We start from the raw sequence: 25,665 nt of genomic DNA, 5'->3' as shown, positions 1-25,665 counted from the left end.
TGGCCGCTACGAAAAAACGAGGGTAATCACATGGATGTTAAAATATCATTTCATATATATCATATATCCCAAGAAATTAAGATCGCTAGAGAATTTTGGAACTTTTCAACCCCAAGGGGAATAAGGGGCATTGTTGTTTAAATGACTGCTTAGGAGCCTTACCTGGCCACTCGTAGGTCAAGAAGATATATAAGAAATTTGCGGCTGCTATTCTGTGTTTAATGGCTGACTATGGTGCTGCTTGTTACTAAAATAGTTGAAAATTTAAAAAAAAAAAAACTCCTCCAGTTTGCTAAAGATTAGCATCTAATAAATGCCCCCTTTTAATCAGTATCCCCCATCTTTTGTTTATCGGTGTGTCCATTTTGTTCCTGAATTTCAAGAAGCAGCCTAGTACTATGCTGTTTTTAATCTTAGAAAACAAATTAAATGGCACTGCTACTATCTAATGTGGAGAAGATATAAAGGTAAAATTACAAAGAAAGAAGCAGAGACGTGCATCATAAAACGGGAACTTTATTACAAGCACCATTTAAAACAAAGAAGAATTCATGTTTGGTCGGCCCTAAATGAAGGGAATCCGAGAATTGTATTTCTATACGAGGGAATCCATGAACTGTGTTTCTAGTTATGAGTAAACAATTAAATTAGCACAAGTAGATATTTATGAATCATTTTGCCTAAGTATTAAGTTCAAATAACTTATGCTGCTGAAAGCTTCAACTTCCAAAACATTCTATGTGACTGATATACCAATGTGTCTAATAATTTTACTCACGGTATGACCAAGTCGGGTGATGTTGACATGTTCAATTCTAAACTTTTCCACGGATGGCATCTATGTTGAATCAAATGTAAAGATAACTATAAATAATCTTAACACCGGGCTGATTGAAAAAAGAATCCCAAAACAAGACAATTACATTATCCAAGAACATTTCTAATCAGCAGCTTCCAGATCACGAAATATGGGATTTGCAGCAAGTTGCTCAGCGAACGTCTCCACTATACCCTTAACAAGTGCCTGAAACTCATTATGTTCAAGCTGGCCACTATGGTCTTCATCGACACTCGCAAAGATCTGATCATAGAGTAACTCAACTGTTTCATTGGCTTCTAAAGGAGGCAGACCCCATTCTGAACCCTTCATCTCGAAGAAAGGCCGTAGTTCTGATTTGCTCACTTTACCATCTTTATTCACATCCAACTGCTGGAACATAAGATTTGTCACTTGCTCTAAAAGTTTGTCATCTGCCAGAAACTGCAATTAAAAAATATTGAAGCAGAATAATCAGTTCGTAATTAAATCTGTTGAGTACACCTTTTACAAGGTGTTTATCTAAATAAAGTGCATAAATATTTCCAATCATAACAACCTATTAATATCATCCATACCTTTCTCAGTTGTGAGCCATTGAAGACCTTAATATCTTGGATGATAACAATGGGCTTTAAAGCCAGAGAATCAGCCAGATCTTGCAAGATACCCTGAAGTAACTGAGCAAACTGAGCCTGCCCTAATTCTTCGGTCCCTTCTGCCCCATGCTTCTTTAAAATGTTTGTCAGAAGAGCATCACCTTCAGGGGTAACTGCAGCACAAAAATAATCAGAATGAATTCTACACATTACAAAAGGGCCATCTTGGGGCATCTTTTGTGCCATCAAATGATTTTAGAGTAGAATTTACTGAAAAATGTCAGTCGATATGTGATAATTTAAGAGCAAAAAGGCGCATGGCAAAAAGATTAATTTAATGCGAAATGGAGTGTTTCTTTCCAATGCACTGTAAATCACAAACTAACCCACCATAGCAGAAAGATTAATTTAATGTGAAATGCTGATTAATAAACATCTAATGTATTAGAACTCTGATAAAGCAATTGGCATTGGAGATTGTTCCTAGTGGACAGTTATATATCCCTAGTCTGTAAATCCAAAGCCACTCTGGCCTTGTATCAAGTGGGAAACAGACTAGGCAATTGGAATTAGAGATCGTTCGTCCTGGACAGTTATATATCCCTAGTCGGTAAATCCAAAGCCACTCAGGCCTTGTATCAAGTGGGAAACAGACTAGGCAATTGGAATTAGAGATTGTTCGTCATTAAATCCAAAGCCACTCAGGCCTTGTATGAAGTGGGAAACAGAATAACATAGATCTATCTTGATCCTGGATTTATTAAGTGCACAGAGAGACTAAAAACAAGTGCAAACCTCTCCCTGCATGTGGATTTGTGTTAGATTTTTTCCCATGTTAAGGTAACTAAGAAATGGTCAGTTTTTTCTTTTTACACAAGACAACAGATGTCAATGTTTTTCATTTTAATTTATCATTACAGACACCTGTAACTCATCTCTTCCAGTCAAGAGTGCGCTTCGTTCTCTAGGTGCAATGATGGCAGAAAGAAATAAAGCAGCAACAGCAATCTAGTAATATTCAAGTGGAAAGATTATGATACAAGAAAAAGGAGGTATCCAAGGGAAATTTTAAGGATCCACACTTAATCATGTAAAAACTTTGCCAGCCATAAAAATGTTTGGCATTTTTATTGTAAAATATTCAAATTTCTAGGGCTTTTATATAGCTTTTATAAAAACATTGTGATTTTTCAAGTAAATTATTCTTATGCCATAGAATTTGGGAGAATCATTTAAAAAAATAGAAATTGGTCATCTTTTTCTATTTAAAATATATATATATATGGCAAATTAGCCTACGGATGAAATTTGGCCCCCCAAACTTTCCCTGAAGGTACCAGCCCAAGATTAGCCCAAATCATAGGAAAGGTTAGTAAGAGGCTTGGTCAGAAGGAATTTACATTTTTTGGTTGTTCAGAGTCCAGACCACTACAAACTCCTTCCATCAAGTGCTCTTGGTTTTTGAAGTTTGAAGAGGAAGATGCCTATAAGATAAAATCTACTAGGTCTCGACTCTCAAGGCACTGTACTGCAAAGGCCAATGATTTTAGTACCATAAACTGGGCAAACAAGCTCAGAGGATGCATAAAAATGTAATTGTGAGACTATTACTCTTGACCATGCCTAAATTGCAAGAAAATCAATGAGGCACCCCTCCCGATCCTTGAACATTGGCAAATTTCCTACAATAACTTACCTTGAATCCACAAGGCTAGGGCAACTTAATAGCATGCTTCTTATAATTATATTTTCTATAAACATACATGATACTTCTTATCATTTGAACTGTAGGTGACCAGGAAAAATGCATTCTTATTTGTGATTAGCATATGCAGTGGATCATCAGCTGCATAAATGAGTAGAGATATAGCGCGATCAGTAATTGCAGCAAAGAGATTTTAATGAAAACAAATAGGATAGCTGCAACCTATTACCATGCAGATATGTGGATTGCAAGCAAAATATAAAAAATAAAGTTGCAATCAAGACTAGCTATGCTGCAAGCGTGAAATTACCAAGCACCCTGGTTACATTAGTTGCAAATATAGAGCAGCTTACAGTAATGCAAACAAGAATATTCCATTTCAATAGCCAACTTCAAATACCTCACAAGCCAATGATTCCATAAGTATCATAAAGTCCTAATCATGTTGTATAATGACAATGATGATGATGATAATTAACACCAAGACCAGATTTGAACTACCGGACCTAGAGAAAGGTAAGGAATTACCCGGATTTCTTCAGAAATTTATCTGTGCTCGAAAAGCATTAAGAGAAGTGCTCCAAGATCACCATAGTTTTGATGATTTTGAAGGTTAGAAAGGTTGGTATTGTGACAGGCGTTTTGAATTGTAAACTAATATTTTCGAGTCATTTAATAACATAATGCATCGTGTACTATAATGTCTCATTAAGTCATAAGTATAGATCAGTTATGAAAACAGGGTGTTAATTTAGATAGCAATGGTATGTTCTATGCTTAAGAGCAATTTACGTCAATTTTACTTATAAGCCCAATGTCAAATTCCAGATCTCACGAGCAACATACCAGATAGATCAGAATGAACCAATTGCAAAATGTCAGTAGTCTTGCTATCACTTGAGGGGAATGGTCCCCTTGTATGTTTTCCTTCGGCACAACCCTAACAAACACCTTCATGTTCTACTTTAAATTCGGGCATACCTGTCACCATCTTTCTTGCATCGGGTAGAGCCTTATAATGAAGATGAGCAAACCTCTGGTGCCATAATTCGGATTGAAGAGATGTGTCACAAGACATAGCTCCTAATGGACTTCCTCCAACTTGATATAGGCTATCAACCCTGAATCCAAGAGTAAATGCTTCTTTGAAATTTATTTTCCAAACACATACCTTTCCATCAATGAATGCCACCTTGAATCCTTTGTCCTCCATTGCCAAGATAGATACCAGGTTCTTAGATCATGTACATATAGTACTTCTTGTAGAGGAATGATGTTGCCTTGATTCAATTGAAGAGTAACATTCCCAACTCCTTTCAAGGGATAGGTGACATTGTCTCCAAGAATGATTTCCAAATTTGTATCCTTTTCTATTAGATTTGAAAGAGCTTTCTTATACCCATTGAAGTGCCTTGAGGCACCACTATCAATCAACCAATTTCCCAAGGTATCTGGAAGAGGGGAGATATAAGATAAATTTCTTTTTGCTTGTTGTCTACAACATTAGATTCATCATACCTGGAGTTTCTTGATCTTTTGGGAGGTCGACCCTTTCCATGTTGAGTAGAGAGAGCATTCCTTTTTCCTTTGTTGTTGAACCTACCATTCCTTTGATTGTTGTTGCCCCTGAAATTGTTGCGGTTGTTGTCATCATCCCGAGGTGTATCCATTTTATTAGGACACTACTTGGCATAGTGGCCAAATCTGTTACAAATGAAGCATCTACCCTTTCTTCCATCTTTGAATCCTGGTTTTCCTTGACATTGCTTCTTTGAACCTGCATTGTTCTTCTTTTTAGCATGAGCAGAGAATGCAGTAGGATCATTCCTATTTGAAGGCTCATCTCTCTCTATCATTCTTGTTTCTTCTTGAGTACATCTAGTCAACAATTCATCAAAACCTGAAATCCAGTCATTTTGAGGATAGTAGTATTGAACACGTCCCATTCATGAGGGAGACTGCCAAGGGTAGTGAGGGTGAGCTCCCTGTCAGCAATAACTTCTCCAAGTGATAGAAGATCATTTTTGATTTCGATGATCCTCATGAAGTAGGATTGGATATCTTCTCATCTACCCTTCTTTATGTCCTTCAACTTGTTCTTGAGAAAGAGGACATGATTTGCATTGCTAGCTTTGAACATGCTAACCAACTTGTCATGCATCTCCTTAGATGTGCCCAAATCGAAGATGTAAGCAACTAAATGCTTATGAATAGAATCCTTGATGATCTTCTTAGCTTTGACTTCATCTTTCTTGTACTTTGTCTTAACAGTAGTCGGTGCATTTGAAAGAGGTTCAGTGATCTTTCCCTGCACATAGTCCATAGCATCATGCTCTTCCAAAGTCAAGTCAAGCGACATCTTCCATGCATGATAATCAGACTTATCATTGAGCTTTTCATCATATTTGAAGTAAGATGAGGAGGCCATTGAATCTTGTCCATGTCCAACAAATCTCAGTGATTGCTTTTCTCACTCTTGCTTGGGCTTTGTCTCCACCTCAGCGCTGATACCATGTTAATTTTAGATAACAGTGGTATGTTCTACGCTTAAGAGCAATTTACTTCAATTTTACTTATAAGTCCAATGTCAAATTCCAGATAAGCAATCACATTAACATTAATAGTAAAAGCAAATACAACATAAACAAGAAGTAGAAGACAAGCCAAGATAAGAGGACACAATATTTGGCGGATGCCAGGGAAAAACCCCAATGTGGGGGGACCCCTTCGATCAAATCTTCTTATTATTCTTCAAAAGTGCAGCACAGAGAGAGATGCATCATACAAAATTTGCAAGCCCAAACATTGTCAAAATAGTCCAGTCAAATTGTAGTCAACAAGATGTCCTAGCCAGAAAGTCAACGTTGGTCAAACAAGCAAAGAAACTCCTCCAAATGAGCTCAGTCAAACCCAATCAACCCAGCCTCCAAAGACAATCTGAATCAACCCAAAACAGTCTTGAAATATTCGGTCAAACTTAGTCAACGCATGTCAACGTTGCGGTCAACGCAGATCAGATTGTTGCAATTTCCTTAATTTCTATGAGAGGAGATGTGGCCTCAAGAGATCGGATTTTCTGCTTGAAAAACGCAATCAAAGGAGAAGGTTTGACCCTCACTCAACGCTGGTCAACATCCCCACAATTGAGCCAAAACAGATCTACAATTTTTTGCTTGTAATTCCAGTCAACCCAAGTCAAGGCATGAAGAAGAGAGATGCTCTTCTTTGTTGTATGAACCAATGAGAAGAAAAGAGAGAAAGATGTGTAGATGGTGTGTCCAAATGACGAAAAGGCCTCTTCTATTTATACACAACATTAAGGGTGAAGAAACACAACTATTGGGCTTCATGAACCTACATTAGACTTCTGGCCGACCTAGACAATTTGTCCATAGAAGAAATAGATTCATAATTCCATTTCTGCTTGTCCTAATGAGATGATCTTTAGATCAATCTTACACCTCTCGGAAAGAGGAATCCAATAAGAATATCATCTCTATCATATGCGTTGTCCAAGGTGGAGTTTGGCCCTAGTTGCCAATTTTAACACAAGGGAATATTTCAATCAATTACAACCTTATTAGAGGCTTGTTATGTGTTTAATTAATAAGTCAATCGGAGAATAAACACAATCAAGAAAAATCTCACCAAGAGACAGCTCTATGGTCGATTAAGGGTTTCCACTAAAGATCTCATGTATTTTCTGTTACAATTGAAAGAAGCTACAGTTTTTTACTCTCTGAACATCTCACACTATTGCTTGCTGCAAATGAAAAACACCTAACAGGCATCCATGTGCCTTGCAAAAGGACACTCTTGTTAGTTTACCTGGATGTAGCTTGGACAGTGTCCCAAATACATTGTCTTTCTTCCCCCAACAAAGCAGCATGCAGCAATGTGTTGTGCAGTAGTACAACAGCATGTTGATGATAGTAGCATCAGACAAGTACTTCCACACAGGTCCACACAGGTCTAAGTGTCGATATGTGTGGAATGAAAAAATTAGTTAATCTAATTAAATGTAAAGGTTATTTGCATTAGTGGATTAGATGAATATCAACAGTTCATCTCAATCGAAGTTGAGATTTAATTCCAATTGTCAATCATTTGGAGATTAGGGTTGTGGATTTGGTCAATAACTCAAACTTATAAAAGGAAGGGTAGGGAAAAGACACATCAACCGAGCACAAGACAGTGAGATAGTGAGATCTCAGTGATTTGTTGGAGAAGGACAATCATGATTCATCCTAGTGTGCAGGGTTTAGAAGAAGAAGAACAAGAGGTAGCAAGGGATAAGGATCCTTTCAACCTAGTAAAAAATAGGTATATGCTCTGATGCAATTCGACCTGTATGACCCAGCCAATCAGTGCACAATTCGGCCTTCTTCAACCCACAAATCGCCAAATCGGCCTGATCTCTGCTCAATCAAATTGACCCATACAGCCTCGTATTTAAGTCGCCACCACTCATAATCTTTCATTAACCTCTTAACCTTTAAAGAAAATGGCCAATAAAATCAAAATTAAATTATTGATTCTATGCCTAAGGTCCAAACCTAGGAAATATTTAAATAATTCAATTGTGAGATAATTTTTGTGATTCACATGTCATGGCACTTGATCAATGTAGAATCACCTTCCAAGCTACATTTCAACACTCCCTCTTAGCAAGGAAGGTTTTCTGCACCATCCTCAGCGTATCTCAGAAGAATATAAATTTGCCCTTCATCAAAGCCTTGATTATAATATCTGCTACCTACTCATCTATTGGTACATAATGTAGCTTCATTGTCGCCTTATAAACACAATCTCGAAGGTGTTAAATTTCTAATACTAGCCAAATTTATTTTCTCACAGCAAATTAATTTATCGCTAACGGTTTATATATTTACCCATATAAACATTGATTCACTGAAAAATAAAATCACTAGTATTTTTAACTTCTAGAATTAATATATGCAGCGGAAATAAACCAAGGATATCAATCACACATTGAAAAATTAATTAACCCACAACAATTCTTCGTCATTTCATTATCCGAAAAATCTTGGTTTTTCAATCCATAGAGATACAAGGAAAAATACAATAACTAGAACTTGCAACTCAGTCCCCTCAGAAACAATTCAGCCCAAGTAAATTGGCCTCAAGGAAATCTGCCTCCAGATAAAATCAGCCTAAAGAACTCATCCTCTGGCAACTCAATATGCACCCTCCGGCAACTAGATATGCACCTTGCCACTAGTGCACACTGGGAAAACTCCAGCAACTTGGCCTTCTCCAGATAAATGCAATCTCCCTTCAGCAACTCATCCCCACAATCTCCTACTACTCGGCCTCCTTAGATTCGCACAAACCCACTCGTACTTCTTCTCTACGCATTGGTCCTCTGAGCCACTCGCACTTTAGAGAAAATCGCTCTATATTAGTGATGACTTGCTCACACAACTTGTACTCTTTGTCTTGTATCTTCACCTCTTCGTTAAACTCCCTTTATAATCTTCAATGTGTCCAAATTCCTAAACCCCAATCTCCCTTCTAGAACCATCTTGGAGATCAACGGTTGAGATTATTTCTAAGTCACTTAAATAATTAAATTATTTATCCTTAGAAAATAACTCAATAGTCCACAATAATTAATTTACTTTAATTATTGTATTTTTCCTAAGTTAGACTTTGGAAAGAAGATATAAATCACTGGCAAAGCCAAATAATGTCTTCCACATGCTAAGACACCAAGACAAGGTAGAAAACCTTCTGAAGCTACACACATCAACACTCCCTCCTACCAAGGAAGGTATTCTCCACTACCCCAACTTATCTCAATACTTCACAAACTTTACCTTCACTAGAAGCTTCATGAGAACATTTTCCACCTGCTCCTCTATAGAAATGTATTGCAATCTCATAGCACCTCTCTGGACCTTGTCTCTGATGAAGTGATACTTGATCTCAATATGCTTGGAATGATCATGAAACACGAGATTCTCGGAGACCTTAATGCAACTCTGATTATCACAATGTATCATTGTTGGACCCATTTGCAGATCAAACAATCTTGCAAGCATCTTGCAAAGCCAAACTGGCTCACAACTCGCCATACTAGCTGCCATTTAATCTGGCTCTATTGAACTAAGTTCCACTGACAGCTACTTCCTGTTGAACCATGAGAACGTGGTTGATCCCAAGCTGAAACAATATCTAGATGTGGGCTTTTTGTCCACATCACTCCTTGCCCAACCAAAATTTGCGTACCCTTGTAGCCCCAATCCTCCATCTCTAACATATCTCAATCCAAAGTCTACTATCCCTCACGGGTATCTCGACACATGCTTCATTGCCACCCAATGAACCTGTCTTAGCTCCACCATGAACTGGTTGAGTGTGTTCACAACAAAACATATATTCGGCCTAGTGTTGACCAAATACATCAAGGAAACTATCAGCTACCTATAAAGTGTGGGATCCACTAATTCACCTTCAAAAGCGCTCAAATTCTTCAAATTAGGGATCATAGGTGTAGACAAGCCAGCAATCTTCCATCCTAAATCTCCTCAAGATCTCCACTGTATACTTTCCCTACACAAGGAAAATCTCTCATGCTCGTTTCCACACCTCCAATCCCAAAAAGTAGTGCATCAAGCTGATGTCCTTCATGTCGAATTTTGAAGCAAGATCCTTGCACATCTCTATGAGCTTCTTTGTTAATTTTAGGTATGTTCTATGCTGAGATTAATTTACTTCAATTTTCATAGTTAACTCAATATCTTTTCCAGATTAGCAATCACATCAGCATTAAAGTAAACTGCAGATAGAACATAAACATAAATCGCAGAAGACAAGCCAAGACAAGAGGACACAAGATGTGACGCTAGCCAGGGACAAACCCCAATGCGGGGAAACCCTTGATCAATTCTTCTCCTATGTTCTTCAATAGTTTAGCGGAGAGAGAGAGAGATAGTACATTTACAACAGAAGTCAACACTTTGACTTTCTATATCTACATGATATCAGTTGAAGACATGCTGCTTCAACTGACTCTCTAAGGTGACTTCTTCATCTATCATAGTGCTACATCTCGTCCACTTGCTGCACCTCACCGTGCTGCACCATGTTGCACTTATCATCACAGTGCTGGACCTAACGACCATACTATGCATTTCATGTTGTTGCTCCTGTCACTATGCTGCTCCAATCATTGAGCTGATCTTATCACGGATCTGCACCTAATGTTGTACTCATCATTGATCTGCACTCAATGTTGCACCATCATTGATCTGTACTCAATAACTGCTATGCTGCACTTCATCATCAGTTGCACCACTGTCTTGCTGTCACCTACATGCTGCGTACAGCAATACTGTAGCTCTGTCATGGAATAGCCTTCGCTGCTTGCTATGGCTTGCAGCCTAGCAAAGCAGCTAGTTGTAGCAAGAGATTCTTCCAACAGATCTCATGAACCCTTTATACATACCCCAACATAATCTTGTTACAATGTTGTTTGCTATACTTGACTTTGCTGTCAGCACTTTGATTCACCAACCAAGTAAACAGTCTTAGGAACAAATCATGTCCAAGCATCTTGTTGTAATACAACAACTCCTGTTGCAATTTTAGATCCACTTTCCTTGTTGTGTCTAAGGGTCCTTTCATACATAAATAAGGGCTCCTTCAATTAAGGTTTTCCTCCTATATTTGTTGCAGCCAGGATGTCCTCCATTAGGATTGTGACAAAGGGCAACACTAGCCCTCCTTTGGCAGCGGATGAGGGCATACCAGAACGCATCTTAAACTTCTGTTTGCGCAGCAGTTTAATGGACAATTTGACACCTGCTAGGAACCTTGTTAGCAGTGGCTTGAACCTCCTTCTTGGACTGTTGTTAGGGTAGATAGGAGCCTCATCAAATTGCGAATTAGGGCTTCTAGATTGGGCTACGTAATAGTGCCTCCTAACTGCGTTAAAACTACAGATTAAATCCCTTCCTTGGACAACGTATAACTCTCTTCCTTCATTGTGTGTGCATCTCTCCCTTGACTGCGTTTAGGGAACCAGATTGTAACATTTGATTGGACTGCGGCTAGAGCTTGTCAAGCCTTTCTCTTTATAGCGAATACATGCCTCCTTTTGGTGCCAATGAAACCCTCATTGACTGCGGCCTAGGAGTCTTCTTTCTCTGTGGATATGACCCCTTCAGGACAACGTTAGGTTGCTTAGCATATAGGTCTCTCCTTGAAGCGTAATGGGATCATCCTTCACCTTCTTGACAATGTTCTAGAGTATATCCTTCCATGGTTGTGATTTGATCTTCCTTAGGGCATTAGGCATCATGAGGCTTCTTCCTTTTACAGCTAATTAGGGCATCATTAGGCCAGCGTATATCCTAGGGCACTCCCTCTAGATCTCATCTTCATCAAACCCAAAAATAGGATAAAGAGAGATCACAAGAGTGAGTGTGTCAAATGACTTAAAGTCCTCTTCTATTTATACTAAAACGTAGAGCACAAGAGGGGGTTATTTGGTTGCTGGCCGACCTTGACGAATTGTCCCATAACACAAATAAATTCATATCTCCATGAATATTTATCGGAATCGGATGATCTTTAGATCAATCCTACACCTCTCAATGAGAGGGATCCAGGAAAAATATCAGCTTCCATTAATAAGATGACCCACATGGAGTTTGGCCCTAGTTTCCAATTTTAACACTCCCTCTCAACTAGAGAGAACTCCATCCGCTGATCCATATGTCCGACTATACTATCTCTGTCATCAGTGCCCTGCACTGCTCTGCTCTGTTGAACCATGAAGAAAAAAAATTGATCGAGAATGTCTCATACCATTCTCTACTGACCCGAAGTCAGTTTTATCTGAAGAGAGTGTGTCACATCACTCTTACTGACACAAAGTCAGCTTTATTAATCCCAGATCAATATCACAGGAGAGTGTCTCGAACCACTCGTACTAATCCCAGATCAATAGAGGTCGTCCTAGCATAGGGAGTACGATAGATACAACGATGCATCCATCGATATTACTACTATGGTCCCTATCCTCATTTCCCTGCTCATTGATCAGATGAGAGGTACTTCCCATGAGTCCTAGACTGCATGGATAGGATGCCTCGACAAGAGAACTAATCATCCTATCCACAGGGGAACGAATCATCCTGTCCACTGGATGCCGCAGAGAACTAATCATCTTGGCTTACAGGAGAACTAATCATCCTGTTCCACAGTCGCCACGGAGAACAAATCGTCCTGGCCCACAGGAGAACTAATCATCCTATTCCATAGTTGCCACGGGGTATCACAGGGGAAGGTTGAACTTTTTACCCTGTTCATAGTGCACCACCAGGGGATGGTGAGTCGCCTTGTGGTCACATGTCACTCCAGTAAGTACCCCAAGCCCCCCTAGAGCTCCCAAAGCTCAATGTATGCAACATGTAGGACCCTTTTACAAAGGTCTCTCAATGACTCCAAGTCGTTTGGGAAAATCACAGATTTGATCTTTCCCTGGGGCTTTGACAAAGTGTATGCGACCTGTACATCAATCTCAATGAGATGGAGCTTCCTCGCTCATCGACTTACCATATCCCAGATAAGGTAGTATCTGATGTCTATCTGCTGGAGCAATCATCGAATACGGGATTTCTCAATAATCGAATCCCCCCTGGTTATCACAAAGAATCACAGTGGTATTCATCATATGTACAAATAGCTCACTGAAGAGCTTCCTCAACCAGGCAGCTTCATACGAGATCATACTCGTAGCTATGTATTTGGTCTTGGCGGTGCTTATAACAACCGACTTCTACTTCCTACTCATCCATGATATCGAAGCAGAATCCAAAGAGAACCAGCACTGAGAAGTGCTCTAGTGTTCCTCCACACTGCCTGCCCAGTCAACATTCGAATAATCATGCAGTTTCATATTTCCGACAGTGTATTTCAATCCATGAGAGATTGTGCCCCGAAGATATCTCAAAAGATTCTTGGCACCAATCCAATGAAGCTCAACCAAATATGAGCTCACCATGCTAACTGCAAAACATATGTCCAGACGGAAGTTCACCACGAACATCAACGTGAATGAGTTTATGAAACTCAGAGGCATTTCCCAAATCTGGTCCGACATCACTACCATATAACTTCTAAAAGTTAAGATCCTCGAGGTAGTCACAGGCTTGCAGTTTATCATTCCACATCTGGAATCCAACTCCCTCTTACTTCTGCCAATGAGAGGGCCTGCACCTATCAGAAATAGGTTGTCCTCATAAGGTGTCGATATAAGAGGTCTATCATCCACAACCTTCGGGTAATGGTTTGGATCGGTTTCACTCCTAGTGAGTCTCAGCTTCATCAGATAGCTATCAGTCCTCTCATACTACGCCCGGGGTGTTTTGCTTCAAGCATAGAGGGCTTTCTTCCACCTGTATACATGATATTCCTGATCATGAATTTCAAACCCCTCGGGTTGTTCCAAACCTGTGGACCTGCTACATGAGGGGAATGGTCCCCTTGTAAGATTTTCCTTCGGTACATCTCAGACATGTACCTTCATGCACTTCTAGAATTCAGGCATCCCTGTTACCATCTAACTCACATCGGGTAGGACCCCATAATATACCTCCGGTACTATAGATGAGATGTGTCAACTGGCATGGTCCCCAATGGACCATCCTACAACTTTGTACAAATTTCCAATCCTGAACCCATGAGTAAAAGCATCTGTGAAAATTCTATTTTCAAACATGTACCTTTCCATCGATGAATGCCACCTTGAAACCTTTGACATTCATTGCCGAAATGGACACCAGGTTCTTGCGATCAGGTACATAAAAGAGATTTTGTAAATGAATTGAGTTACCCTCATTCAATTGAGGGGTAACACCCTTTCCGGAATAGGTGGCATCGGCCCCAAGTATAATCCCACAAATGTTTCCATCTCTACCAAATTAGAGAGACAGCCTCCTTCTATCCGATGAAGTGCCTTGAAGCACTACAATCAATAAGCCAGATTCCCAAAGAATCTGAAGGAGAGGGCCAATACAAGACAACGCTTCTTTATCTTATCAAAAACAACATTTGATTATTCATACCTGGGGTTTCTTGCTTTCTTTGAAGAGTCGGCCATTTCCTTGATGACCTACATTACCTGTCATTCCTTTGATCATTGAAGATGTCCCTGGAATGATTGTTATCTTCATCAAGAGATGTGTCTCTGTCATTCAGACACTCCTTCGCATAATGGCCGAACTTATTACAACTAAGGCATCTGCCTTTCCTTCCACCCTTAGATCCGGACTTCCCAATGAAGTGATCTTTAGGTACGCCATCAGAAACTTCCGTTGTGCCATTCTGATAATATTCTCTGCTTCGACTTCACCCTCGGTGAATTTGAAGAGGGATGAGGAACCCACTGATCCTTTTGTCCTTTCCCAACTGTCTTCGGTGATTTCTCTTTCACTCTTGCTTGGGCATTGTCTTCACCTTAGCTCTAATACCATGTTAATTTTAGGTATGTTCTATGCTGAGAGAAATTTATTTCAATTTTCATAGTTAGCTCAATATCTTTTCCAGATTAGCAATCACATCAGCATTAAAGTAAATTGCAGATAGAACATAAACATAAATCGTAGAAGACAAGCCAAGACAAGAGGACACAAGATGTGGCGCTAGCCAAGGACAAACCCCAATGCGGGGAAACCCTTGATCAATTCTTCTCCTATGTTCTTCAATAGTTCAGCGGAGAGAGAGAGAGAGTACATTTACAACAAAAGTCAACACTTTGACTTTCTATATCTACATGTTATCAGTTGAAGACATGTTGCTTCCATTGACTCTCTAAGGTGACTTCTTCACCTATCATAGCGCTGCATCTCATCCACTCGTTGCACCTCACCGTGCTGCACCATGTTGCACTTATCATCACAGTGCTGGACCTACTGACCATACTATGCATTTCATGTTGCTGCTCTTGTCACTATGCTGCTCCAATCATTGAGCTGATCTTATCACGGATCTGCACCTAATGTTGTACTCATCGCTGATCTGCCCTCAATGTTGCACCATCACTGATCTGTACTCAATGACTACTATGCTGCACTTCATCATCAGTTGCACCACTGTCTTGCTGTCACCTACATGTTGCATATGGCAATATTGTAGCTCTGTCATGGAACAACCTTAGTTGCTTGCTATGGCTTGCAGCCTAGCAAAGCAGCGAGCTATAGCAAGAGATTCTTCCAACAAATCTCGTGAGCCCTTTATACATACCCAGACATAATCTTGTTACAACGTTGTTTGCTATACTTGACTTTGCTGTCAGCACTTTGATTCACCAACCAAGTAAACAGTCTTAGGAACAAATCATGTCCAAGCATCTTGATGTAATACAATAACTCTTGCTGCAGTTTTAGATCCACTTTCCTTGTTGTGTCTAAGGGTCCTTTCATACATAGATAAGGGCTCCTTCAATTAAGGTTTTCCTCCTATATTTGTTGCAGCCAGGATGTCCTCCATTAGGATTGTGACAAAGGGAAACACCAGCCCTCCTTTGACAGCAGATGAGGGCATACCGGAACGCATCTTAAACTTCTGTTTGGACAGCAGTTTAATGGACAATTTGACACCTGCTAGGAACCTTGTTAGCAGTGGCTTGAACCTCCTTCTTGGACTGTTGTTAGGGTAGATAGGAGCCTCATCAAACTGCAGATTAGGGCTCCTAGATTGGGCTACGTAATAGTGCCTCTTGACTGTGTTAAAACTGCGGATTAAATCCCTTCCTTGGACAACATATAACTCTCTTCCTTCACTGTGTGTGCATCTCTCCCTTGACTGCGTTTAGGGCATTAGATTGTGACATTTGATTGGACTGTGGTTAGAGCTTGTCAAGCCTTTCTCTTTACAGCGAATACATGCCTCCTTTTGGTGCCAATGAAACCCTCATTAACTGCGGCCTAGGAGTCTTCTTTCTCTGCGATATGACCCCTTCAAGACAGCATTAGGTTGCTTAGCATATAGGTCTCTCCTTGAAGTGTAATGGGATCATCCTTCACCTTCTTGACAATGTTCTAGAGTATCTCCTTCCATGGCTGTGATTTGATCTTCCTTAGGGCATTATGGCATCATGAGGCTTCTTCCTTTTACAGCTGATTAGGCCATCATTAGGCCAGCATATATCCTAGGGCATACCCTTTAGATCTCATCTTCATCAAACCCAAAAATAGGATAAAGAGAGATCACAAGAGTGAGTCTGTCAAATGACTTAAGGTCCTCTTATATTTATACTAAAACGTAGAGCACAAGAGGGGGTTATTTGGTTGTTGGCCGACCTTGACTGTCCCATAACACAAATAAATTCATATCTCCATGAATACTTATCGGAATCGGATGATCTTTTGATCAATCCTACACCTCTCAATTAGAGGGATCCAACAAAAATATCAGCTTTCATTAATAAGATGACCCACATGGAGTTTGGCCCTAGTTGCCAATTTTAACATTCTTCGATCCTGTCAAGAAGAGATCATCCACATATAATACCAAGATGAACAATTCACCCTCAATGAGTACAAAGTACAAGTTGGGATCCACCTCACTCTTAGTGAAGCCTAAACCAAGAAGATATCCATCGAACCTAGCATACCATGTCCTATGAGCCTACTTTAGCTCATAAAGGGCCTTCATCAACTACATGTTTGATCTTGTAGATCCGCCGAGAAGTGACCACAAACTTCCCCTCCGATCTTGGCACAATATCCCAAACATCATTGCTCATGATGGAGCTATACTCCTCTATCATGGCATCTCTCCAGACCCACTTTCCTATAGCCTCCTCAAAAGTGGAAGGCTCAAACTCAAGACGTTGCTCGACAGTGTCAAATAACTAGAATGTTTGGTCGATGGTCTGCTACTACTTGAAAGTGCTACTAGGAGCCTCCACATACTCAACACTCTCAATGTTTGCTCAGCCCATCTCAACCTCCTCCTAGTAGAGCTCAAAGGAATATCTAGCTCATCCTCTGAATTTGTTGGTTATCCCTGTTGGTGTTGTTGGTCCCTGTTGTCTCCTCTTAGTCCACTCCCTCCTCCTAGGAGAACCCTATCGCCACAAACCTCGCCTTGTACTTCTCAATATTGCCATCAGTTGCATGTTTGATCTTGTAGATCCACTGAGAAGTGAACACAGACTTCCCCTATGATCTTGGCACTATATCCCAAACATCATTTCTCATGATGGATCTATACTCCTCTATCATGGCATCTCTCCAAACTTGCTCTCCTATAGCCTCCTCAAAAGTTGAAGGCTCAAACTCGATATGTGGCTCGAGAGTGTCGAATAACTGGAATGTCTAGTCGGTGGTCTATTCTACCTGAAATGGAGCGTCTATATACTCCTCAGCATCTCTCAAAGTCTGCTCGGCCCATCTCAACATCCTCCTAGTAGAGCTTGAAGGAATATCCAACTCATCCTCCAAATTTGTTGGTTATGTCCCTATTGGTGTTGTTGGTCCCTGCTCAGCCTTAGTAGCCTTTCACTCCCACTCCTCTACCACTGCTAACTCCCTTGCATGAGATCTCCTAAGTGTGTTGTCCTCATCAAATCTGACATCCTGACTCAAGATCGCCTTTCTCTGCCCTGGAATGTAGACTCGATAAGCCTTTGAGACCATACTTTTAAAAATCGGCCAACATAACCCAAAAACCAGTCAAATCGGTCGGTTCACTAACGAATCTAGCCAGACTGGCTGCAAAACCGGGCTTATGCCCCCATTTCGCCGAATTTTCACAAAATTTGGGAAAATCGGACCTAATCGCCCAGTTTATGATAAAATTGGCAGGTTTATGGTAAATCGATTGGTTTCGTCATAACCAACCGATTCAATGACACGATCGCCACGGACCCACTGGGCCGGTTTTTGGTAGCTTCTTAGGTGGTTTGGAGGGAAACTAAGGGTTGTTCCCCTCCAAAAACACCCTCTCCAAGCCAATAAAATGAGGTCACCCCCCTCATTTGCCTCACATATCTCATCTGGAGTTTTTGTGAGTTTCATTTAGAGCTTGGCGACTGTTGAGTTTTTGTTGTAGTCATCTTAGATGCTTGGAGTTGGACTTGGAGCTATTTTGGATATAGTTTGGAGTTGTTAGTAGAGTTGGCATCTTCAAGAGGAGGCGAAGGAAGCTAGTTTGCATTTCCAGGTAAGGATTTTCACTTGAAAATTTCCATATTTCACAATTGTCCATGTAATTATTTTTTTTGTGTTCTATGCTATCAAATTTTGTAGGCTAAATATGCATTTTTTTCCTAAATTTATCTTAGATTTTCCATTTTTCTTAGCTGCAATTTTATTTATTTGCAAATTTCAATTATTTCTAGTCACCATGGCTCCAAAAGCCAAGGACATTGCATGGGCTCATTAGGATGTGATTGATAGAAAAATGATATACAAATTTTGCAATAAATCTATTGGAGGTTGGGGTATTCTTAGGTTGAAACAACACTTCGCTGGGATAAGAGGCCAAGTAAAGCCATGTGAAGCACCAAAGAAAGTGTTAGGTCTTGTTAGGGCAGAATATCTTGCCAAGTTTGAGAAGTTTGAGGAGAATAAGGCTAGGGAGAAGGTTATCCAAGAAGAAATTGCAAGGAAGAGAGAAATATTACAAGCCATGAAAGACAGTGGGTATGATGATTTCGAGATTCAAGACTCCTCTTCTATCCCTTCCACCAATGACCCATTTCACTATGTTCCTCTGCTCTTGGGTCTTATCATCAAGGCCACCAATCTAAAGGAACAAAGAGGCTGAAAATCCAGAGTTATTTCTCATCCTCTACCACCATTGCCTCTACTAATCCCACTTCCTCCTAGCCAAGTCATCAACCCACTTTGGATGAACACTGGAAAAAACAATGCAAAAATCTTCTTTTCAATACATTGCTAGATGGTGGTATGATGCAGATATCCCATTTAACGTTGCTCGCTCACCTTATTACCAAGCTATGTGGGACTCTGTTATAGTTGCAGGAAAAGGCTTCAAAGGCCCTGGTATGCATGACTTGAGGGGAGCTCTTTTGCAAAAAGAGATTTCTTCCATTGATGAGTATTTTGCTGGGTATAAAGAGTCATGGCACAAAACAGGTTGTTCCATCATATCAAATGGATGGATTGATCGAAAGAACCACACTATCATTAATTTACTTGCTTCTTACCCTCAAGGAACCATGTTTCTGAGATTAATTGATGCATATGATAAGGTGATGCAATCTTTCTATTTGAGATTTTGCATGAGATTATTCAGGAAGTGGGGGAGAAAAATGTTGTGCAAGTCATCACAAATAATGCCTCAAACTATGTTCTTGCTGGAAAGATGCTTTAGTCCAAATATAAGACCATATTGTGGACTCCATCTACTAAACATTGCATAGACCTCATGCTTGAGGACATAGGCAAAGTGGAGTGGGTAAAAAACACTTTAGAGCATGTCAGGTGCATTACAAAATACATCTACAACAACTCATGGGTATTGAGCCTAATGAGGAAAAACATCGGGGGCAAAGATCTTGTTAGGCTTGCAATTACGAGATTTGCAACTCACTTCCTCACGTTGCAATGTCTCAATTCTCAACAAAAAAACTTGCAGAAAATGTTTTCTTTTGATGATTGGATTGAATCTTGGTGGGATCATGGACAAAATGGCAAAGACACCAAAAATAAAGTTTTTGACAATTATTTTTGGAAAAGGTCTACAGATCTTGTGAAAATAACAGAGCCCTTTGTTAAGGTGCTACGAATGGTCGATGGGGAAAAATTGGCCATGGGCTACATTTATGAGGCTATGGATCAGGGAAAGGAGCAGATACAGGCAGCTTACAAGGATAAGTTAGCTAAATATGGGCATATATGGGAGATCATTGATAACAAATGGAACAATCAACTCCATCATCCTATACGTGCAGCTAGGTATTTTTTGAACCCAAAGTATCATTATAAAGCTCGACTAGGAGATTTGTAAGTTGGGGAGGTAAGAGATAGATTGTATGATTCCTTGGAGTGCATGGGAGATCTGCAGGTTGGGGAGGTAAGAGATAGATTGTATGATTCCTTGGAGTGCATGGTCCCTAACCATGCATACCAGTAGGAAATACATAGACAACTTACTCTTTTTAGTATGGCAATTGGTACCTTTGGCAAAAACATGGCAAAGATGGTAAGAGATGTGGATAAACCAGGTAAGCAATTCCATTTTGTTTTTCTTCTAAGGTTCAATTGTTTACAAATTTACAATTTAAATTATCTGTAAATACTTGTAAATAAGTAATGAAATGAACTAAGTTACTAATTAATGTCTTTTTCTTTGCAACACATTGGTGGGAGTCATTTGGCAGCCAATGTCCTCAATTGCAAAAGTTTGCAGTTAGAGTCCTCAGCCAAACTTGCAGTGCCTCAGGTTGTGAGCGCAATTGGTCTGTTTTTGACCACATACACACAAAGAAGAGAAATTGTTTGCAACAAAAATAGTTAAATGATTTTGTCTTCTTGCAATACAACCTTCGACTAAGGCAAAACCAAATGATGAATAGAAGACTTAATCTAGATCCCATTGTGTTGGACGATATTGATCCAACATCAGAATGGGTGGAGGAGACTGAAGATCCTAAGCTTTATGTTGATTTTGATACTGATATGGCATTAGGGAGGCGTGAAGCAGATTTGGTAGCATCATCAGAACCAGAATTAGTAGTCGCATCAAGCAAAGGCAAACAACCAATGGAAGACACTAGTCGTGCAGCTCGACCAACTCGTGCTTCTAGTAGGTCCACTTCTATTGTTATTGGTGGCAATGCTACAATTGCGATTGCAAATGATGCTAAGGCATCCTCAGACTCTGATCCAGATGATGTTTATGTAGCTCATGTTAATGATCCTGTGTCTAGTAGTGGTGATGAATTTGATCACTGATATGTAGCACTTATTGATCACTGATATGTACCAGGCCAAAGGCCCCATATAGCTTGTAGTAGGCCAATGGTCCCATAGCTTGTAGCATTATTTTTGGACTTTATAGGCCATTTAGAGCCCCATTGCTTATGTATTTTGCCGATGATATGTATTGCACTCGGTGCCATTTTGAGATATTCACCTTTACATAGCATATAGATGAGCAAATTTTGCATATTTTGTCTCTAATGGTTTGGAATCATGGTTTTCAATCTCAAAAATAGCTTTTTTCATTAAAAATTAATTATTTCATGTATTTTTTTAAAAATCAGTTCATTGAGATCTGATCAGTCCTAGATCAACCAATTCTGATTTGAAACTCGGTTTATTAGGTGGACCGATCTCGTTACTGGTTCTGGTTTTTAAAACTATGTTTCAGACCTCACTCTACCCAACAAACAAACTCCTCTCAGATAAGGGCTCCAACTTAGCCCTCTTCTCTGTAGGAACATGGACATAAACAAGACTATCGAATATGCGCAAATGACTCACATCCAGTTTCTCTTGTAAACAGCGCCTCAAGAGTCACATCCTTCAACACCCTGTGAGGACTCCTGTTCTGCACATATACAATTGTATTGTAGGTCTCAACCCACAAAAACATAGGCTACTCCTAATAATAGATCATTTCCCTCACTGCCTCCATGAAGGTCCTATTTCTCCTCTCAGCAACCCCATTCTGTTGAGGGTTGTAAGGTACTGTGAGCTCCTTCTTGATTCCTACTTCCCTACAAAAATACAGGAACTCATTGGAGGTACACTCAGCCCCATTGTCTAATCTCAGCACCTTAATCTTCCTCCCTATCTGGTTCTCCACAAGAGCTTTGATCTCCTAAAACTGATCGAAGACCTCATCCTTGGTCTTTAGGAAGTAGATCCAATTCTTCCTGGAATAATCATCTATGAACGTCGCAAAATATAAGGACCTTGTGATCGAGGTCACAGATAGAAGACCACAAATATCATAATGCACAAAGTCTAACATGCCCTTTGACCTGGTCTCACTTTGAGTATATGCAATCTTGGCTTGCTTGCCAAGCAAATACCCTTTGCACACTCCATCTTGCTCCACCTAGATCTATGGAAAACCAATGACCATCCTCTACACTATCAAAAGAGCTTTGTAGTGTATGTGCCCCATCCTCCTATGCCAAATCTTGTTCTAGTTGTCACTTTCATGGATGACAGTCTTCACAGGTTGCCCTCGCAACAGATATAGATCCCTGTCCCTCCTATCGATCACCTGCTTCTCGCTGAAACTGGTCCCTTTCAACCCAACAACCACTTCACCTCCCATAAAGTTGACCTCTAGTCCTCTGTCTTCCATGGTCGAAACTAAAAGGGGATTCTTCTCCAACCCTGGTAAATCAGAGGTTTGGTGAAGAAAGGCCAGTAAAGATCACCCCTTGAAGACACTTATTCCGCAATCTGATCTATGACCAAACTCTTGATTAGATAGCTCCCTCTATCAAGCCTAAAAATAGGCTAGAAGGTGAAACAAATTTTAGGGCTTGGAAGACCATAATAGTTCTCATTCTTGAAGAAAATGATGTCATAGAATATGTGGAAGGCAAGATTGTTGAACATCAAGATGATGAGGGAAAGGTCAAACACAAGAAGATTGAAATTAAGGCCAAGAGGATTCTTGTTGAATCCATCAAAGACCATTTGATTCCATTTGTTTCTAGGATGAAGACTTCAAAGTAAATGTATGATGCCCTAGTGGGATTGCATGCAGTCAACAACATTGGTCAGAAGATGACCTTGAGGAATCAACTTCGTGATATGCAGATGTCTAGATCACATATTGTGGCTTCCTACTTTATGAGGATCTCTTAGTTAAGAGATGAATCAAAGCCATTGGAGAAAATATTGATGAATCAAAACTTGTGACTATGACTCTTAACAGGTTTCCATATTCATAGGATGATTCATTTATGTCAATCATTTATGGCAAATCAAGAATTCCAAAATTTGAACTATGGACTACCTGCACTCAAGAGGAATCTAGGCTAGAGTGTTAAAGGGAAATATTCAAAAACCTCAAGATGGTGAGTCCCAAGCATTTGCAACCCATACAAAGAATGGTAAAGGAAGAAGAAATTTAGGAAAATTTCATAAAAGGAATTCAGATAGAAGTCCTACTCCCATTCAAGATCAAAAGAAGAAGTATATGTCAAAGATTCAGTGTTTTAGTTCTCGCGAGTTTGGTCACTATAAAAACAAGAGTCCTAAAGGAAAGAATGATAGGAAGAGGAAAGGCAAGCAGCATGCTTCAACAGCAAACATTGACAATGATGAGCATCCACATCAAAAGAGATCCAGGAATTTTACTAAGGGTTGTATGGAATTGTCAGCTCTTATTTGACACCCTCACATGCCCAAAATTCCTTGAAGGAATTTGAGGTGTACTTGTAACTCGTCTCCATTATCAGACCTTAGTGTCCTTTTTCAAGAAGTATATCCAGGTATTCCTGGAGAAGTCATCTATGAAGGTCACATAATAGTGGTATCCACTTAAGGACACCATTGACATAGACCCACACATATCTAAATGTATTAGGTCCAGATGCCCTTGGCCATAGTATTACTACTCGGAAAGGTGGTCTTTTCATACTAGTAATACGTAGCCCTTGCACACATCATGGATGAGAGTCTTCACAGGTTGCTCTCGCAACAGATATAGATCCTTGTCCCTTGCACACATCATGTTGCTCGACCCAGAACTCTAGCAGTGTTATCACAATCTCCTTGAGCACGTTGAGTGCTCCATGGTGCAAATGATCCATCCTCCAGTGCCATAACTCACCCAACTCTTAGCTACCACTCAACAATGCTTGTGTTGGTTCAAAGTTCAAACTGATATCTGAACAGGTTACCTTTGATGACTCCTATCACTTTGGTTATTCTGCCATCCTTGGTTCGAATAAGCACTTTGTCGTCCTCAAAGGTCATGATGTAACCCTTGTCTTCCAAGGTAGCAACAAAGATTGGATTTTTGGTTATTCCCGAAATACACAACACATCTTCCAGGGTTTTCCAAACTCCCTCTGAAAATTGACAGTGCCAACTCCAGCGGCTTTATACTTGGCATTGCCCAAAAGCTCTATGTAGAAGTCCATTTCTTTCTCCTTTAGGTTGGTGCAATACTCCTCCACTCCTGTAATGTGGCAAGAAGCCCCACTGTCAATATACCACACACTGGTGGCTATTGAACTCAAATGGCAGGGAATGAGTGAACACAGAAAACTCATTTTCAAATCTAGCTGCAAATTCATTTAATTCAACACAGCAGCAACCTTTTCTTTTTGGTTTCCATTTTTCTTGTTAAGGCATTGGCTGGCAAAGTGTCTTGGTTGATGACAAGTGAAACACTATTATCTTATTGAGGTCTTTTTTCTTCTCTCACTTAGAAGTCAACCCATTACTTCGCCCTTTCTTTGCCTTCATCTTACCCTTACCAGCTAGGGCAAGATTCTCCTCCTCTTCCTCAAATTTCTTTTTCTGGTCACCTCACTGAGACCCTTCTCTGATCTCTTCCTTAATGAAATCATCCCAAATCTTTCCCAAGTGGGAAGGTGATATCAACCTACAATGCATTTGACGAACACATCCCACTGTTTCATAAAGCCATTCAAGGCTATATGCACCAGTTCTGGTTCAGGTATAATTTCTCCTACAACTTCCATCTCATCCCGTAGTTGAGTGATCCTAATCAAATAGGAAGCTAAACCCTCATCCTTGGACATCCTTGTGTTGTGTAGCAAGTCCCTCAATGCCATCCTTTGACATTGATAATCGCTTTGGTACAGCTTGGTGAGTGAATTTCACATTTCTTTCATTGTCTTCTTCTCGAACATGTGGGATAAGGTGATCTTTGACTCCATCCAGAATTATCATTTGCGCCCTTGCCTCTTTTACCTCATGAAAATCTAGGGCTGTTGGTTCTTAAACTAGTGGAAAATTATGGTGTTGACAAAGTTGCACAGTTTATTTTCCATGAGAACGGTTGTGATTCAAACCGTCCATGAAAGAAAATTTTATGAGTCAAACTAGAGCCAAAGACCCTCCAAGACCTTGTCATGGTGCAAGCAACACGTCGGCCTATCTATAAGGACAAGTCGGTCTTATTGAGGACTCAAGGAAGCCTGAATATAGGAGAACTCGGCGTCATTCAAGGACACACTCATCCAACAACAAAGAAGTTCGATCAAGATAAGAAAGAGACCTAGAAGGAGCGAGGAAGAAGGGGTGAAATTCAGCAGAAGAAATCGAGTTTTGGGGATTGTTTTTGGGTGATTTTTCTCACATGTGTGAAGTGTATTAGGGCATCATTCTGCAGAAGCAAGTACCAAATTGCAGTCATCCCAAGAGAGTCGAGCTTTGGGTCAAAGTAAGTCTCCCTTGCAAGCCGAGTTGATAAGGAGAAGGATTCATCTCAAGCGAAGAAAGAAGGACAAAATCACTATCATTCTCTCACATGTGTCACCTAGGGTTTCTGCAGAAGAAATTTCTGGAGGTCGAAGTTGCAGAAAAATCTGCTGTGGG

The 25,665-nt window shown here is 40.1% G+C and overlaps 1 protein-coding gene across 1 annotated transcript in view; it reads right to left on the bottom strand.

The window, feature by feature from the left end:
• Positions 1-496: 496 nt before the first annotated feature.
• LOC149208076 (calcium-binding EF hand family protein) overlaps positions 497-25,665 on the bottom strand; it is a 105,814-nt gene continuing 80,645 nt past the window's right edge. The window contains exons 3-4 of the mRNA XM_089395927.1: positions 1,396-1,589; positions 497-1,261 (exon numbers count right to left, since the gene is read on the bottom strand). Coding sequence (XP_089252053.1) covers positions 941-1,261; positions 1,396-1,589 — 515 coding nt within the window. The 3' untranslated portion in view covers positions 497-940. The remainder of the gene's footprint in view (positions 1,262-1,395; positions 1,590-25,665) is intronic.

This window comes from Pinus tabuliformis, chromosome 1_2 (genome assembly GCF_031772625.1).
Source record: "Pinus tabuliformis cultivar Carrire ecotype Pingquan chromosome 1_2, CPIR1, whole genome shotgun sequence".
Classification (NCBI taxonomy): domain Eukaryota; kingdom Viridiplantae; phylum Streptophyta; class Pinopsida; order Pinales; family Pinaceae; genus Pinus; species Pinus tabuliformis.
This window is presented reverse-complemented; position numbering and strand designations above follow the sequence as displayed.